We start from the raw sequence: 20,151 nt of genomic DNA on the forward strand, positions 1-20,151 counted from the left end.
TAAAACATATAATAAAATATAATTAATTATACAAACATGTTTTATGTATATAAGTATATTATACGTTCTGAGAAATATATTTAAAAATTTATATTATAATTATTATATATAATTTATATTATGATTATTATATATAATTGCAATATACATGTATATTATATATTGCACTAATAATGTAAAAACGTAAAGATATGTAAAATATCTCTGTATATCGCTCTTGAAGCTTAATCGCGCGATGCTTCGTCCTTACACTTTAATTCTTATCTCTCCTAAATTGCACAAACAGCGAAGAGTGCATCGCCAGGAATCACGGATAAGTCGTAATAAAAAAGAAATTGGCCGCACGTGACTTGCACGTGCGACCGCAACATCGCGCAAAGGGTTGGCCTCCCGGGGGTTAACCGCTTTGGCGACATTTGGCCCTCTCGGGCAAGCCTGTAATTATGCGAGCCGTAACAGGTACTGATCTGATTTCTCCACCGCGTTATTAGAGACGCAAGATAATTATATTTAATAACACTCTACGAGAACGCCAGCAATATGTTGTATTTGCCGGATGTACGCGTATAAAAAAAAATTGCATGTCGCGCATACACGAAGAGAGTGTCATCTGTTTTGCATTTGACTTATGTAAGATTGTCGAATATTACCACAATGAGTTAAGAAAATAATGTTTTATAATTTCTTTTTAATAATTTTGAAAATAAAATAACTCATCTTTCTAAGATCCTTCTTAAAATATATTCGATATTCATGATAAACATATATTAATAATTGAAGCTTAAATTTAAGCCTAAATAAATTGACAGGGGATGCTTTCTTTGATAATGCCGACAAACTAATAAACTAAGCCCTGTTACAAATATTCTTTTTCCGGTCTTGTCCATTATGTTTCGATAATTAGCGGCTCTAAATTATGAGACGAGGGTACGTCGGAGCCAGATGAATTATAGGTCCATCTGCGATGCTTCGGAAAGAATCAGGAAAACAACGCGTTATACTTCCCACGGTTGTAATTAAAAATCCCACCTAGTCAAAAATTGCATCTCAAACGTTTTTCACGTATTACATTTTATATTAATATAATCAAAATATTTATATATTTTGCAATTATATTGATAATCTTATAATCTTTCTGCAAAAATGATTAACTTGGATGTATTTATATTACTCTTTCAAAAGGAATTCCTTTATCGAAATATATATAATTAATATAATAAAAGTATTTATATAATTTGCAATTACATTGATAATCTAATAATCTTTCTGAAAAAATAATTGATTCAGATTTATTTAAATTACTCTTTTAAAAAGCGAATTCTTGAAATATGCAAGATTATAAAAATATCTGGTATACATTTTTCCATATCTCTGCGAGAAATTCAATGATATATTATTTTACTAAATCGTGCGCATTCGCGTTATTTTTTAAATAAAAAACAAAAGGCAGATTTTTTAATTGTTTTATATCTTTCGATCGAATTTTCAACGGGCCGCAGCTTGTTTCGGTATAATCCGAAATGAAAATACTCCGTCGGGACAAGTCCATTGTGCCGCAGTATTTTTGATCCTCGAGATCGAGAGATAACTGAAGGGACCTCGGATTTAAATCGGCAAAGCCTATGGCCACGTGTGCGCGCTTAAATGCGATTCCGGCGATGACGGGGGATGGATTTGCTCGATCGCGGCTTCGCAATCGGATAAATATTATCTCTACTCTGCGTCGAAAAAATCTGCCATCGTCGATCGTAATATAAAAAGGTATGACGAAGCGTCTTAAGCACGGAGAGCGTCATCTTCGACCCGGATAATTTGGAAATTAAAGATTGAATCGCAATTAAAAATTTGCATCTGCGTTCTCTTTCTCTTTCTCCCTTCGCGATTCAATCGTGAAAAACTCCGGATTAACCATTCCGTGGATAAAGCGATTTTTCACGGTGCATCCTGACAGGAGAAAACCATACCTAACACCTGGTACACGGAATATCCCGCTACGTCCATCGAAACGCAATCGTAAGTGTCTATTAATTTATACTCAGCGGGAGTGTGAAATCGATTTACGTTTATGAATTGTGGTGGCAAGGGACATACATTTTGGACCATAATTTTCCGAGAGATCATTAATCTTATCGACCATAATCGAATTATATTTTTTTACACATATATCAAAATAATAATGAATTATTAACAAATTTATTAATAGTTCATTTTCCACTAGTTAGATAAATTATTAAATTATTATATAAATCACTTTAACATGTAAAAGAATTTAGAATTTTCTTTGTTTAAAGATAAATTAACATTAAGATTTGTGAAAATAATAAATTTTTTATAAAAAATAGAGAATTATGTTGTGTAGTAGAAACATATATACATAATAATTTTTTTATTGCATTTGTTGAGATAAAAAAATTATGGTAGATAAGACGAAGTAGATGTATAAATAAAAGATACTTTGTTTCACTTTTTCTCATCATTATCATTAAATTTTCAACACTACGTGTAGCGAATGCATAATTCCTAAAATAGGAAAATAGCGACGATCAAAACTGTCAAAGCTCTCGCTGTTCCCTCTCGCTAGCACAATGACGAGCCGCAATAACAAATCGATTGCACGGATGACACACATGCATATATATACACATATTCTACAGAGGGAAGCTCGTTCCCCAGAAAAACTGGGAAAGGCGGTGCATTGGAGCGTAGAGTGTTTTGGGGTCCCGTGCCCCTTTTGCACGGGGGTCGCGTGAGGATACCGCAGGGGGTAACATCCAACCCTAGATACCGGAAACTGTTAGGCGGCACCGGATACTGGAGGCGCATTATTAGACAGGTGGCTGGGACTCTGTACACGAAAGCTCGATGACTAGGATAAGTTTGGCATTTTTTTGCCAATCAAGTGTAAAAATAGAATACGCGTGAAAAAAGAAGAAATATATAATTTTTTAAATATATAATTTTAATATATTATTAATATATTAAAATATATAATATATAATTTTAATATATTATTAATATATTTAATATATTATTTTATATAATTTTTTAATATTTAAAATTTTAATAATTAAAAGATATTAAAATAATGCAGTCTCTCAGTGACGAACGATTTAATACTTTCGATTATCGTCTGATTGTTATTTTATTTTTATGTTAATCGTGTTATGCGAATAAAATTCATGAATATTAAGTAAAAACAAAATTTATTCGCGCCTCATGCAGATGTGCATACGACAATCAAATGTTATATTCATGTATCTGTCGAGATTATTGTCAAGATAGCTTTATCGTCGCTTGTCCATGGGAAACATCTCATTAAACGCTATTCAAAGCTCGCACGCATATGAGATATGTAATCTACGCATTCTTGATTTTTGCGACTGTTTTTCACGCTTACCTGATTTGATGATTTTATTCGTTTTCTCGTGAATTTATAACGTGCGCGTTGTAAGCGTTGTAATATCTTCGATCGACAGATGCACTGCACACGTGTACGATGTGTTAATTGTCCATCCACGTCATGCTCGTAATGACAAATCGCATTTAACCCTCGTTAAGATCACGTTTAACTGTAACGATAAATATAGAAAAGGATATCATAAAATTGCGCATAGATCTGCTAATAAAAAAATAAAATGCACAATCCGCCTAATAAATAGTCTTAGAATTCTTTAAAATTTTATTTATAAATTTTAAAAAATGTTTAAAAATATAGCGTAATAGCGTTTAATAGACTAATAATAGACCTATCAATAAACCTATTAGATAATAATGATAAATGATCATTGTATAAAATGTCTAAATCTAAATCTATAAAGATCTAGAATTAGAATTTTTTATTATTATATATCTTTAGTATTGCATAATAATTTTTTATAATTATATACATTTTTATTATTACGTAATTAATTATTTTTGATAATAAATTGTGAAATATCACTTTTAGCACTATATTAAGAAATATCAAGAAGTAAAAAAGCAGCAATGAATTTCGATTATTGCGAAAAAAATGATAACTTTTCTTGTAATTTTTCTTGTTTTTTTTAAATATCGCAAATTTTTCTTAAACAAAATAAAAATTTTAAATAGATATATAATAATATTAAATAATATAACTTTCTTGCAGATATAAACAAAAAGACTTTATCCTTCAATTTTAAATGTAAACCATTAGATTTATTAATCCTTCTTAAGTGAAATGTTTAATCAATCACTTAAATTTTTATTAAGATTAACGATTAAATAATTTGTATGTGCAACAAAGTGTTAACAAGACTATATATGCCACGAAAAACAAAAGTCAAATACCATTAATTACAAGGCTAATTTAAGACAGTTAATTTTGATTGCAGAAAATGTAGCGATTTAGACATTATAGAATTAATTCTTCAGAAGAACTATCTGCGATAAACTGAAAACGGAAAACGCACCATTCGATGCATTATTATACATTGTTTATTTCTTTACTGCACTTATACGACATTATATATAATCTCTCACGAAAATAGAGTTAATCACTTACAAGTTGTTAATCGATAATTATAATAAACTAAAACAACAAAAGCGCGCGTGACGCGCGCCCTTCTTTGGTTTTATATAAAAAAAATGATATTATTATATAGTTTGTTTAAACTTGATTAATATTTTTTGATAGAAATCAACTGATTAAAGCGTTATTAATTTGTTAATTAAATTTTAAAATAATAGTATGTAATAAAAATTATAAAATAATGTTTTAAATAAAATGTTAAAGTACTTTAAACTCGATTAATATTTTTTGACAGAAATCAGCTGATAACTATCAAAAGAAATTAATCGCAGATGATTTTTCATATATTTATTGCCACACTATCAACACTACCTCTTTGCAAATTATATTCTTCTATTAACTCAGACGATTTTTCGGACATAAATGACACATACTACTGCAGATATAGTGCAGTCTGTTCTTTAGTTATATATATATATATATATATATATTTTTTTTTTTACATTATTACTTTATATTATATGTTATATATTTTTATATTATTATTATTTTATATATTTTATACATTATTTAAACAGATAAAAATTAGAATTATAATTAAAATAATTAAAAGTAATGTAAAGACTATTTATATAATTTTTTTTCGAAAAAGTAAAAGTTTGTGCAATTAAATTATTGAACATTCTATATATAATTATAAAGTTTTTAACAAGATGATCTTGGAAATTATATGATTGATATGCTCAAAATAATCTAAATACAAATGCAATAAAAATATAAATGAGTACATAAATGTATATACATATATATAAATGTGTACATAAATGTATATATATATATATATATATATATATATATATAATATATATATATATATGCGTATATATATAAATGTGTACATAACTGTATATGTATATAAATGTATACATAAATTAAAAAGTTAAATGTAAAACGGTGACATAAAATAATGTAGTAAATGTAAGTAGTATAGGTCAATAAAAGTATAGTATAAATCAATAAAATATTAAAAGTTAATATTTATAATAATAAATAATAAGCAAAATTAATTAATTTGAAACATCATGATTAAGGGATTAAATGCAAAACAGTGATATAAAATAATGATGTAGTAAATATAAGTGGTATATAGGTCAATGAAAGTATTAGTGTAGATCAATGAAAGTAACATAAGTTAATAAAAACACTATCAATCAATACATATAACAATAAATAATAAGCAATATTAATTAACTTTGACATCATAAATTAAAAAGTTAAATGCAAAATGGTGATATAAAATAATATAGTAAATGTAAGTAGTATAGGTCAATGAAAAGAAATAAAATAGTCCACTGACTTTAAAATGGAATCGCGCATAATTCTATATTCGCAAGCTGCCTAAAAGTTGCTTTTTTTGCGATGTTGATTAGCTGCCTCAATTTGCAATTATATTCATAACATCGAGAGGCTGTCATTGCGAGGGTTAACAGTTTGACAGTTTGTCCAAAATAAAATAAAATAATAATATGTTTTAATACTTTAAATTCGATTAATATTTTTGACAGTTATTAGCTGATTTCTGCGTCAAAAAATATTAATCGCGGATAAAGTACATATATTATAACTATATATTATAACATTATTTTATTTACAATATATTATTATAATTAAAATAATAATATATTTTAAGTAATATAATATGTTATAATACTTTATCCGCGCGATTAATATTTTTGACAGAAATCAACTAACTATCAAAAATATTAATCGAGTTTAAAGTATTATAACATATTATTTAAAACATAAAAAATTATTTTATTTTATTTTATTTTAGACAAACTGTCAAACACACTGCTAACTCTCGCGATGACAGCTGCTCGAATGCTATGAATATAATGCACAACGCGAATCGAGACAGCCAATTAGTATCGCAGAAAAGCGACAACAATATCAATAACATGCCTTTTTTTAGAAAGGGATAGAGATAGGAAGTAATCGCGTTTATTCGAAAAATAATTCGACGATATGCAGCTGTCTTTCACCTTGAATCTCGCACAAGAATGATAACAGGATGAGCACGTCTGATAACAATAATACATGATAATACCCCGAAGAGACCAAATACCGCGATAGTTAATTTGTTTTCGCTACAAAACATTTAATAATATAAAATCAGGCAGAATATTTTTGTAATTTATATCTCAAATTAAATTTGATGAGATATAAAATGTCGCAACAAAATTTATTCAAGGTTAATTTCAAGAATAACATTCATCTTATTTCAAGAAATTACTTATATATTAATATATATATATATATATATATTTGTTATATATTGTTTTTAGTATTATATATATTTTATGTATGTATTTATTATATATATATATATAGAACATGATATATAATATTTACCTTGTTGTTAATTGGCGCGATATATTGACCTCATATGTCTCTTGATATATAAACATTAATTAAAAGGAAAACGGCGAGAGTATATATTATATCAAATTACTAATGCACGACTAAAATAATCATTCACCTATCCGCCAGTTATGCGATCAATCTTTGTACGAAATATATATTTATTATCACCGTACAGAAAGCGCGATGCCTCTCCATCTTCTTTTACGCTCGACTGCTCGAGCTTCGACGCTCTCTGACGTCACGATACCTCGCACATCGATACCTCGCGCATCGATACCTCGCACATCGATTCCCACGCGACCACGTGACCACGTCGCGACTCGCGACGCGTCATCCATCCTGTCTCGTGTCGACACACGCGCGAGCCTCGTCCGTCGTCGGGGGAGAGTATTTTTGCTGAGCTGGGCCCCCCTTGTTTACATCCGGAAGATCCGCGAATCGCGTAGCCGCCCGTCCCCGCCTGTCCATCCCTTGTCGTCTCCCTCTCTCCCGTCCTCGTCGCGATTCAACGCGCTCGCGTATCTTCTTGGACGACGAGAGAGAGGCCGACTGGGTATTCGCTCTCTCGGGATCGGCTCGCGAGCAGCAAGTATGAAGGTGACGGTGACGACGCTCAGCGACGACAGCGTCTTCGTCCTGGACGTGAGCGAGGAGCTGGAGCTGGAGAACTTCAAGGCGTTCTGCGAGATCGAGAGCGGGGTGCCGGCCCACGAGATCGTCATCGCCTTCAACGGGTTGCCGCTCATGGACGACAAGAAATCCCTGCGTGATCATGGAATTCGAGACGGCGACGCCGTCATCCTGCAGCATATGCATCAGAGCGGCAGCGACCTGAATCTGCAGCCCTTCAACAGAGGTGGGGTTTCTTCTTCATCCATGCCACTGTCTGAAAATTATCAGAAATAATTATTAGATATTAATTGTAATTATAGAAAATTAATTCTCTGGACGAATGCTAAAGGATATCCGCATCTCTTTTCATGTATCGTTGATTGGCAGCTATCGTTTATCTTGTTTTCATCGACACGGAGACTGTAAACCTACTTGTGGTCAAAAGCCTTGAATGTCGAAATCTTGGCCTTTGACTCTAGCTTAATTATGCATGCGTTTATCCAGTCTTAGCTCTTTCTTTCTGAAAGTCATCATAAAGTTTGTTTCATCATCTCTTTCTACTATTTCATATCTTATACCTTGTATCGTATTTCATTCTGTTATAATGCTACTTTGTGCAACTATATGACATGTAGCATCTTGTAAAAAGAAATGAACGTACTAAATTCGAAGAAACGTCGCTCTAGCCATTCCATTACTGGACTTCAGTTCCATCAGAGTTCCCGAAATCAGCAACATTCAACAGCGTCAGCCGATCGCGAATAACAGAGTGCAAAATCCACGCAGCGAGGATGATCCAGCGTTGATAAGGAATATGTTCCTGGCTAATCCAGATCAGCTGGCACTGTTGAAGCAGAATAATCCAAGATTAGCCGACGCTCTGCTGTCGGGAAACCTCGGTAAGCAGTAGCTCTGCAATCACCATAGCATAACGTTGTATCTCTTGCATCTCTTGGGTCTAAATATTCGTGTATTATAGATAGATTTTCGACTGTACTCAGAGAGCAGATAGCCGCTCGAGAAGAACGGCAAGTGCAACGGCTGAGAATGATGAACGCGGATCCATTCGACACGGAAGCCCAACGGCTGATCGCCGAAGAGATCAGGCAGAAGAATATCGAGGCGAATATGGAAGCGGCAATGGAGTATAATCCGGAGACCTTCGGCACCGTCGTTATGTTGTATATCAATTGCAAAGTCAACGGATTCCCAGTTAAAGCATTTATTGACTCAGGTAAATCGCCTGCAACCTGTTTACAGTAGAATCAAATGCGTCAATGCTCTTCGCGTGTATCTATTTCTGATTGTGAAACGTGCGCGAAAAATGTAGAGATTATTTTTAAACATCTTTGTTTCGTTGCATCTCGGCGACCGCGGCGTATTTATTTTTAAGCACAACACATTTTGATAAAGCATTCTGCATGACATGCAGAAAAACAGGTTTAATTTTAGATCTTACAACTCGTGTGACCTTCATCTGCGAAAAGAGAGAAGCACGAGAGAAAAAAAGATTCTGTTTTCAATTTAAATATAATCCGATGGTTTCTAAAAATGTTTGCACGCATGAAAGCATTTTGCAAAAAAAGCATTTCAAGAGATTAATCTGCGCATGATTATAATATTGAAACATTTTTGTGATTCAAGGTGCTCAAACTACTATTATGTCAGCCGCCTGTGCCGAGAGATGCCACATTATGCGTCTGGTGGACACAAGGTGGGCCGGGGTCGCCAAGGGTGTTGGAGTTCAACGCATAATCGGTCGTATACACATGGTGCAAATACAAATTGGCAACGATCATCTTACGACGTCGTTCAGCGTCCTCGAGGAACAGCCTATGGACATGCTGCTGGGCTTGGATATGCTCAAGAGACATCAGTGTTGCATAGACCTGAAGAAAAATGTCTTGAAGATTGGTACTACGGGCACGGAGACTCCATTTTTGACAGAAGGTTTGTTTCTTCTTATTTTCTACAATTAATAAAAGTTATTCTGAATGTTAATTGATGTTAAGATTCTAAAAAATATTGAATTGAGAAATATTAACATTATATTGTTAATTATTTTATAGGTGATTTACCTGAATGTGCAAGATTAAGCGGGAACAGCGATGAATCCTTGGATGACAGGGATCTTCAACGAGCTCTCGAGGACAGTTCGAGAGACGCGAAGAAGCAGAGGCAGCAACATGGTAAGAATCAAGCCTTTTATTCCTTCTATTTCTCTTTCTCTTCGTTATTTTAAAAAAAGATATAAATAAATTAACATCTACGCATTCCTTTCTTCTTCTCTCTTCTGCGATGGTCTATTTTCAGTATATTTTTACTTTTAAGTAAATTAATTATGTAATTTTCTCTCGTGTCTTTCTTATGTAATTTATATAAACTTATATAAAAGAGAATATAATATATATATAGAGGGTCGTTATTAAAAACAAAGTTTTATGTATTTTTATTTTTTTAATGAAGAAGAGCCATTTCGCAATCTACTAATGATGAATGTTTTTATCGTTAACATTTCAGACGGGCAAGGTAGTAGTAATCAAGGCTCGTCAAATAGACCGGCAGCCTTAGAAACGACAGTCTATCCACACGATCCGTTCACGGAAGCCACTGTCAAGGAACTAGAGGCTCTGGGTTTTACCAGGGCGCAAGTTATTGCGGAACTGCGGAGATTTAACGGGGACAAAACGCAGGCTACCGCCGCGTTGTTTGCAAAATCCTTGAAATTCTGAATATTGAAAATTGTCGCACGTAATTCGAATATAACGCAAATCGTTAGTTAGAGACAGCTATAGCGAAATTGTGAATATTATATTACGCAATAAAAAAATGGAGGGGGCCCACACAATGTTTAAAGCAATTTTTAAATATCGTTTAGCGTCGACAAAGAATATCCGTTTGATATACAGCTGATTATAATGGTATCGAAAAATTTGTATAGCTCGATAACGAGTCGAAGAATATTGCAAGCGAAGAATATGTGTGCGTTGGATCTAACAGCGTATTTAATTTGTTGATTCTATCCACGACTCTGAGTCGAGTCGGGTCCAATTCGAGTTTATTCCGCCATGATAATTTAGTTACAAATCGAACTTTCGATCCGACCCGACTCAACTCAGAGGCGGATAGAGTCGACAAATCGAATACGCTATAAAATCGTGTGAAACTACTAAACTAAATGATTCAAAGTCGCGAGAGCTGAATGACGTTACATCTGAAACATACAACTTTGCACATTTTCTTTTACGTACTAATCTAAGTAAATTGCGCATTATTTCCAGTTAGCATTAGTAAAATTGATTTTATATATACATAAGAGATATCAAATTGTTATGACCTAATACTTTATATTGATATAATTAATTGCAATACGTAGATCTGCGATATGCGATTATACGTTGGATATTAAGATTCAGTTCGAAAATTATGGTCTTATAAGCGCGACATGTATATATCAGCTGCTGGATAGATATAATGAGCGATAAGATTTTTCTACGCATTGCGAGATATGTATATACATATATATATATATTTCGCGGTATACTTTGTAATATTCCGTTTAAATGGTAAATATGGACAAACTGTATATATCTAGTATTAATAGACTTCTAGATAAATATCTCGAACATGAAATGTGGGATAGACAGAATCCTCGCGTGAGAACTTTATGCTGTTTGGTAATGTTTCAAAGACTCGTATTTGATGTTGGATACGGCTCAAACTCAGTTCCTCATTCTTTACTGAAAAAACGCCGGCTGTACATACATAAAATAATAATGACAGGCGAATAAGGTTTTCCATTTTTTTACAAAATATTGTTACAATAGGAGTTATGAAAAAGAGAGTGAAAAGTACGTAGACGCGCGCATCAATCTTACAGACAATATCCATTTTATATTGCTATTTTTTTCGACATGGTATTTGGTACATATTATTGTGTAATTTTTTTCCCATTTATATATAAAAAACGTGACGAATTATATGGCTTGATTTATTTGTTTGTTATCGATTAAACGACTCACTAATTTAGCACATAAGCTCTAATTAAATCCTAATCAATATTATACAAAACTGCGAGTTAATATATTTTGAAAGACACGCAATTTTTTTCTCCATTGTCCTAGTAAAACCAAAGGAAGAATTTGTTACTATTTGTTATAAGATATTATTATAATTTAGTAACAAATATACTTTTCAACGGAAATAAATCTTTTTCATCTGTAATAAAATTGCATTTAGTGTAATATTTATTACACATCCGCACTCTTTTCTAGCCTTCTCGTATACATTTAATTTTGCGTAAAATATAAGACTTAATCGAATATGAAACATTGATAAAAGTTTCGGTGTTCTTTTATTAATAGAGATTGGACAAAAAACTTGACACTTCTCATTTTTATATTATACTTATTTTATATCATTATATGTAATTTTTAAGTCACATTTAATAGCATTTATTACATATTAATCCGAAATGTCATATCTTTGCATCCTCTCTGTATATATATTTATTTATATATATATATATATATAACATCTTTTATTTGACATGAAAAAAATAATTCGTCTCTCATTGAACATCAGGCAACTCACTCTTCGCCCAGTTCAGCTCCACGACTTTTCCCGTACGAGCGGATTCTTCGCACGCCGTAGCGATCTTACTCACCGCCAGGATTTCCTTCGACTGGACCAGCGATTTAGCCTTACCGTGAACTATGTCGACGAAGTGATCGAACTCCCTTCGGTAGCCGTTCATGAAGCGGCTGGCGAACGAGTACCAGATCGGGGCGGTGACCGACCCCTGCAGATCGTATTGCCGACGAACGGAGTTCGGCTGCTCGTTCTGGGCCTCTACGACGCCCCTCGGACCGAACACTTCTAGTCGTTGATCGTACCCGTAAGTGCTGTTGCGCGACAGATCGATCATGCCGACAGTACCTGATGGAAAGTGCATGAGTACCCCGACCGTGTCGAAGTCCCCGATCGCCTTGATCTCCGGGATGTTCGCGTCAACCAAGGACGAAATCTGTAATTGCACATCATCAGTCTCATCAATAATGTTGCAAAATTGACAAATTTATTTTTTATTTTATTATATTTTCTTTTATCTTCTCTTTTTTGAAATTAAAAAACTAAGAAAAATAAAAATATTTCCGCAAAATAAGACTTGAAGATTCTCTTTTCTGAAAATGTATATGTATGTGAAAAGGCACCTTGTCGGGATACTCTCCAAGAACCCAGGTGACCATGTCGATATCGTGAACCAGGCAGTCGTGGAAGATACCACCGGATAGTTTCAGATACTCTATAGTAGGCAGGGGAGAGTCGCGCGAGACCGTCTTGATCATGTGAACGTGTCCGACTTCACCCCTTCGAACTCGGTCTCGCACTTCCGAGTAGCTGGGATCGAATCGCCGATTAAACGCGCAAAACAACGGCGTGCCTTCTTTCTCAGCCATCTCGTAACACTTGACAGTGTCTGACCGATTTTCCGCTATAGGTTTCTCGCAGAAGACCGCCTTCTTCGCCTTCAGGGCCTTGATAACGATATCCTCGTGCGTGTAGGTCGGCGATGCCACGACAACCGCGTCGACACTGTACGAATCATAGAATTTAAGAATTATGTGCTTTGTACAATATATGCATATAGAACAATATATATCCGCAAATATTTACAATGTTTTTTTATACTAATTTTATAATATGATAAAGCTAATTATTATTATTAAAGCTAATAATTATTGTTAAAGCTAATTAATATTAAATTAGAAAAAGCTCTATTGATTAAAATTATATATATAATATTGTACATTGATAAAAAATTGAATCTATATTTTATATAATATATTGAGCATATATTAAATATACATCAAAAGTATATTTAATATATGTTTAATATATATTATATAAAATATAGATTCAATTTTTTTTATCAATATACAATATTGTATATATAATTTTAATCGATAGAGCTTTTTCTAATTTAATGCAATTACTCACTTGGGATCCTTGAATATTTTGTCGGATTGCTTGCCATTCAGGAAAGTAACGTCCTTTAGATTCCAGTATTTACGCATATTTTGCCAATTGCTCTCGACATCGTCAACGATATATAAGAGTTTGACGCGTGAATTAGAAGTTATAGACATTAAATGTATCGTTCCAGCACGACCTGCACCGAATAAGGCCACCTTGAGTACCGGATTGTTTCGGGAATCAGTCTTCAGTGCGATGTCTTTCACGTATCTGAAAAGATATTTTTATTGCGTTATTGAAAACAAGAAGACAGTCTCAAAGATATACTATCGAATATATTTAAAGGTGAACATGCTATAAGTTGTGCAAAATAATAGGATAAAAAATTGAAAAACCTCTAATATATAAATATACAATTACAGGTATACGAAAAGGGATGAGGATTTATACATGTAGATTTTTTATTAATTGATATGCTGAAGATGATCCAAAGACAAGACCGGAACGTTCAAAATAAATATAGAGAAATTTAAAAATAATTTTGTTCCACCTAATATCTATACGTTGAAAAAAAATTTATTAAATTTATAAATAAATATTTATTTCAATACTCTTTTATAAATCATTTATTTGAAACTAATAATATTGATTTGACGTGAAAAAATATTTGTTTGATGTAAGAAAATCCTTTTCAAAACAAATAAATATTTATTTGTTTCAAATAAATGATATGTATAAAGGACTAATATTGAAATAAATATTTATTTAAATTCAATTTTTTTTTCGGTGTACCTGGCTCTTATTCGCCTTTTTCATACTTGAATTTGTAATGGGATAAGAAGTATTGCAATTTTGTTGCTAAATTAAAAATAAATCAATTTTGAACAAATTAACATAATGGTAAAGTCTTTAGAGAGTCTTTAGAGTTAAACAGTTTTTTCTCGCTGAAAGAATCTTGAGTTGATTAAACTTGTTCGAAATATTCAATGACATATAAATCAAATTGATTGCTCACATGTTATAGAGATAATCCTCTTCAGGTGGTGAAGGTTTTTGTTTAACATAGGGGGATGTTTCCTTGAATTTCGCTGTTGCCATTTTTGTCACGATATACTATTCTACGTCAAGTCAAATTACTTCTACAATCTTTCCCAATTGAAAGACCGATTTGCCTTTGCGGCTAGCTTCTTATATATATACGAAGAGATATAAAGAATAGAAGTGGGGGCTGGCTAATGTGACATATATTGTTCGGAAATCTAACATTATATAACATAATCTGATTGTGCGTTTTAATAAACAACAAGATATATATTTTTTAATCTCTTGAGATTAATATCGTAGTGTCTCAATAAGTAATGCATAACAGTAATTTTATTGAATAGATCCCTATTAAACTGAATTATTTCGAATTATTCTGAATTGTTGTTAACTCCAATAAACAATTGGACGAATTTTCTAGATTTTAATTCCTTTCTATTCTTCATTTTTATCGATCGATGTTTTTAATACAGATTTCAAACGATCTATTCAACAAATCTAAAAAAAATAATTAACATGATTCTCTATTGCAACACAAGTTATCGAATCATAATTACGTAAGTTCGCCGATTATTATGTTTTTAAATACGTCTTGTACATGTTTTAATTTATTCAATTTTTTAAAGATGTGATATAGAGAGTTATTATTTATTAATTTCTTTCTTAAAAAGAATTTAATTATTTAAAATAAAATATTTTTTATAAGATCAATTCCAGTCTTACTCGTAAAGCATGATTTATTTGATTCTTTTTCACTAATAACATGCTCATTAAAGACAAACTAAAAACTTTGTTGCGGCTACAGTAAAATTAGAATATATTTTTAACTTTAGCCAGTGATAGAAAGAATCAGCTGTTTCATTAGCTTTTTTTTAAACATTTTGTACACTATTTTTTTTATTAATTATTAACATCTTAGCATGTTAGTTGCTGGAGAGAGGCATATAGTATATTCTCGGCTGCAAGTAAAGTTTCCAGACAGTTCATTAAATTCATTACTCCGCCTGAGTCCGACCATGTTCCACAGTCTCTCCAAGTCTCTCGACTTGACTATATAATGCGGTTCATATATTTATGACTTATTATTACGAAATGAAATTGTGGTTTCGCGTTCCTCTGCACAATCACCGATACCGCTTCATTTCTTGCACAGTTATCATCAGCGACCTATAACTCACTGAACGTATCAACCAAAATAGCCGTACTGTTATTGATTCCGTTGACATTGGTTTTAAAAGTTCAATGACGTCTTCTTTATAGAAGAATTAAAAATGAAGAATTTAGCGACTTGTATTAAAATATCATGCAATAATTGCAGCTACTATAAAGTTCATTACATACCGAGTAATGCTGAATGTTAATTATGATATAATTTGATAAATAGATGTAAATTTCCATTGCTATCTTCGCTCAAAGGCTAGGGATTATCATTGAATTATCGCGCGTTATATATCGTATGTTATGAAGTAAAAATAGATCATAAAAAATGCTGCATATATATGTGCATCACACATATTCCTGCATTGTACACAAATTAAGGATCAATGAGTGATTGCATTATGTGTTACGAAATAAGATATCCGCACTCAAACGGATTAAATAATTTATTGAAACAACAAACAGCGTAATAAATAACAGCGACGATATCTAGAGAGCAGAATGCTGAATCATCTCATAGATGACGATTCAGTCATCGGCAAGTCATCGTAGCAAGATGTGGCAAGACCTAGCAAGACGATATCCAATGGCTGTTTTTATCCTGAAATCAATTCGGACACGTGTTTTTTATTTTTGTGACAATGATCACGTTCAGCGAATTAAACGATCAATATTTTTGGAGAAAAGAAGAATTTAATTTAATAAATCTCGAAATATGGATATATTAAAAGTAATTCTTGTCCTTGCGGTAACTGTTGCGTTCGCTGAACGTGCTCAATGTCAAAGAAACTGTAGAATTTGCGAGAAGACCACCAGATTGTGCCAGCGGAAAACTCACGAATGACGAAATTATCAGTGGAAAATTAATGGAAAATTTACGAATGACAATTATCGAAAAAGTTTGCAAAGTGCAGCGAAATAAAAACAGAGCAAAATGTACATTTAATCCTTTATTAAACGCTATGGCACACTGGTATCTCACAATTCGTCGTTTGCCTTACGTGCTTTCTGCGGCACGAAAACAACTTTGTCGTCGTAGCTTTCCACATATGCCGCCCTTTTCCTTCTGTCCCTTCCTGGATCAGCGTCGACGAGAGCTATACTCGATCTAGTGGACCTAAAGTAAAAGTGTATTATTATTAGATAAAATACTTTACAATTTTCATCTCGGAGAAATTTTGTCATCTCGACAAATTTAATTAACCTTTATTTTTATAAAAAAATATTAATAATAATTTAATTATGAAATTATGATTATATTGGATACCGAATATCAATAATCTTGACAAAATAAATTTGCGAAACAGATAGAATATAATAGGCAAAATTTCATCTTCTAACTAATTTCAAATCTAATTTAATAAATATACCTACTGCAATTTTTTTAAATTGGAATTTAAAACATTATATATATTGAGATATTTAATATTAAAATTGTAAATAAAAATTAAAAAGAAGCGTCGATAAATCATTGATCAATGACTTAAAAGACACGTTGCTTTGTTCAAGCTAGTTTTTACACGCTCTATATATAAAATTATAATAAAAACAATACCATGTCTAAGAAAATTACGCGTCATAAAGCACGTTTATTATTAAAACATTTAATAGAAATCTTTTTCATAGATTAGGATAATTGGTGATATTCTTTACATAATTCACTCTGCGTACTATGGAGAAAATCGATTATATCTCTATTAAGCTTATGAATAATTGAAAACACGCGATAATTACAACACTCTCATATCTCGAAAGTGAGTTGCATTAATGACAACAATTAGCGTCTGCAATTATACCTTTTCTTGCTTCCATTTAAATCTGCGGATACCGTCAACTGACGTGGTTTCGAAAAGTCGCATTCTAATGTAAAAGCAGCATCACCCGGAGTCAATAGCTCGTTATCGTGTTGGATAACCACGACGTTGCTGTATTTCTCTCCGTCCTGATATAAAATTTAAGAAAAACGAAAATATAGGCATTTATTAAATATTTATTCATTCTAAAACATTCTGTAAGCACAAATAAAATTAAAACGAGAAATTATTAAGAATAAAAGGAGAATTAGAGAACGCTCGAATTTGATTAATTTTAGTAAATGTACACGATTCAAAAATATTTTCGATTTATTTTAATATCGCGATGTTTTTTTAGAAAATACTGTACGCTAATGTTTTTATCAGTTCCATTATTTATTTGAAATCATGAATAAAAATGAGAGAAATCTGAGAAATTAATTATAAAATGATATAATTAATTCGTTCAAAAACGTGATGTACGAATTACTATTGTGTCTACTTTCACCGAATGTATAAATGACTTTTTATTACAGATTATAATACATTTTATGTCATATAAAAATAAGTAGGTAAATGAGAGAACGTCAATTGTTTAAAAAGCAGTATGAAATTAATTTTATTCTAAAAATAGACATTTTTATTTTATTTTATTTTAAAGAATTCTTTATCGTAAATTTTGAATTAATTTTCTTGCTAATAAGATGAACGATTTTAGACGATAGCTTTGCGAGAAGAAATTAACAGAATCAACATGAACTTGTCACTTATTTACCCTTTCGGTATCGCATTTGTTCAAAGGGATGTTCATAGTGAAGCTTCTCCCGCGAACTGGATCGAGGAAGCAGGATGGTTCTCGAGAGTAAAAACTACCCTGTGTGTAAATTACTCCTGAAAAATCCTCTGTCGTTTTAAACTCTACGGTCATTTTTTCGGCGCCGCATCGCAATCCTACGTGATCGTAGCCTTCGACGGATGCATCTATTGGCATATCTTTAGATAAGTCTTGCTGCAAAATTTCCTCTACAATCACACAATCAGATGGTTAAAAGAAGTTCCTTCAAAAATACACAATCAAAACTATATTATTCTAATTAAGATATTTATTATTGTGTATCTTGAACGAAAATAAAAACCACAAAAACTCTATTTACAATAAAATATTACGAATTAAAAAAAAACGATTTTAATTAATAAACCCACAATGTAAAATTTTTATACAAAATATCATTTATATCTAATTTAATTATATAATTTATTTCTATGTGTAATTATATATTAATGTAATTATTCAGGTAGGAAAAGCTAATAAACCAGACGCAGAAATCAGATTAAACATCTTTTTTATATAAAATATATATATATATATATCTAATTCTATATAGTTATATATATTATAATTATATATTTATATATCTTTATATACATATATTATATATCTTTTTATATAAATATATATATAATTATTATATATATTATATAATTATTATATATTGTATTATAGAATTATTATATATCTTTAATACAAAATATAATTTCCAAAAAAAAAATTTCGGAATAAATCGGATTTCTTACCTGCGTATCCGTCAAACTTGGCATGTGCCAAGACGATGAGCAGCAAAATCGCACGCATGATGCAGATAGAAACGGTAAGCTCGGACGAACGACCGTGAACTGACGGTAAATTCAAGTTCGTTCAATGCCGAGGTGCCGTCTGCCGTTTTATTACCTGTCCGCAGTTAAACTCCCCCTTCCGAATCGAATACTTTCACCACGTAAAGACACGTGACAGAAAAAAAGCGTTTATTCTCGCTTTTTTTCTTTTCTCTCTTTACATTTCATAGTCATTGTATGTACACGCATCATCGATCACAGTCGCGGATCGCTGATTCGTAACTGATGCAGTTCTTCGCGCCGTTTCTTGCAAAATTGTACAAATCGGTCACACAATTCGATTAAATCAATTTGCGAGAATACAAATCTCAGCTCTTTTTTCTGTCTTTAAAAAAAAGAACTCTCGGAATTATTCATTATTGAATCTCCTGTTTCATAAAAACTGTTGCGCGCACTAAAGTATGCAATACACGTATACAATATGCATATTTATATGTATACTAATGATTATAAAATTATTTTAATTAAAATTTCTAATTAGATATATAAAGTATAAGGCAAATATATAATATTTCTCTGCGATAGAGAGCGCACTACAATAGCAGTATGAGATAAATTCTATTTATCTTTTAATTGTCAAGAGTGTCTCTTGTGAATCAAAATTGCGAAATTTTAATTTTAATATCATAGAAATTAAAAATTCTGCATCAATTTTATATTTGATCATATGACACATAATAAATATAATATAATAAATTTAATTCTATATTCTTACAATTAAAAGTATGATACGCAATGATTAATCGAACGATTGACTGATAAGTAAACTGAATAATTAACCGAATAGCCGATTAATAAATAATTTCACGTAGAAAAGTCGCGTTTCGCATTTAATTAATATTTAATAATAGCCTACAATTTAATGACATATAACAGATTTTAATTTCTTCATTCGCGCAAGCTCAGAGAACTTGACCGGTCAATTTTGACTTTTTTAATTTTTTTTGTAACCAATTATTTTTTTTATTTACCTGGACGATTTTA

General features: G+C 31.6%; 3 protein-coding genes across 4 annotated transcripts; 1 reads left to right on the forward strand and 2 right to left on the reverse strand.

Moving 5' to 3' along the window:
- The first annotated feature begins 7,221 nt into the window (after window positions 1–7,221).
- Window positions 7,222–11,505, forward strand: Rngo (DNA damage inducible 1 homolog rngo). The gene is made up of 6 exons (XM_083055819.1): window positions 7,222–7,769; window positions 8,212–8,424; window positions 8,505–8,759; window positions 9,170–9,475; window positions 9,595–9,714; window positions 10,046–11,505. Exons 1-6 carry the CDS (start codon window positions 7,505–7,507, stop codon window positions 10,255–10,257), a joined length of 1,371 nt encoding a protein of 456 aa, XP_082911945.1. The 5' UTR covers window positions 7,222–7,504; the 3' UTR covers window positions 10,258–11,505.
- On the reverse strand, window positions 9,604–14,677 carry LOC145946283 (myo-inositol 2-dehydrogenase). Its single transcript, XM_083055820.1, has 4 exons — window positions 14,517–14,677; window positions 13,526–13,771; window positions 12,739–13,120; window positions 9,604–12,551 (listed from the first exon to the last, which is right to left on the reverse strand). Exons 1-4 carry the CDS (start codon window positions 14,597–14,599, stop codon window positions 12,096–12,098), a joined length of 1,167 nt encoding a protein of 388 aa, XP_082911946.1. The 5' UTR covers window positions 14,600–14,677; the 3' UTR covers window positions 9,604–12,095.
- Window positions 14,678–16,131: 1,454 nt separating this feature from the next.
- Window positions 16,132–19,551, reverse strand: LOC145946284 (cuticlin-1-like). 2 transcript variants are annotated; one of them, XM_083055822.1, is made up of 5 exons: window positions 19,069–19,544; window positions 18,269–18,516; window positions 17,497–17,642; window positions 16,702–16,817; window positions 16,132–16,301 (listed from the first exon to the last, which is right to left on the reverse strand). In XM_083055822.1, the coding sequence occupies exons 1-5, from the start codon at window positions 19,124–19,126 to the stop codon at window positions 16,297–16,299; spliced, it is 573 nt and encodes a 190-aa protein (XP_082911948.1). In that variant the 5' UTR covers window positions 19,127–19,544; the 3' UTR covers window positions 16,132–16,296. The 2 variants fall into 2 exon arrangements, with proteins under 2 accessions (XP_082911948.1, XP_082911947.1); XM_083055821.1 differs by having other exon boundaries at window positions 16,132–16,817; window positions 19,069–19,551.
- Window positions 19,552–20,151: the final 600 nt, after the last annotated feature.

This window comes from Prenolepis imparis, unplaced genomic scaffold, assembly GCF_030444845.1.
Source record: "Prenolepis imparis isolate NDT839.2.m4 unplaced genomic scaffold, iyPreImpa1.0 SCAF_15, whole genome shotgun sequence".
Classification (NCBI taxonomy): domain Eukaryota; kingdom Metazoa; phylum Arthropoda; class Insecta; order Hymenoptera; family Formicidae; genus Prenolepis; species Prenolepis imparis.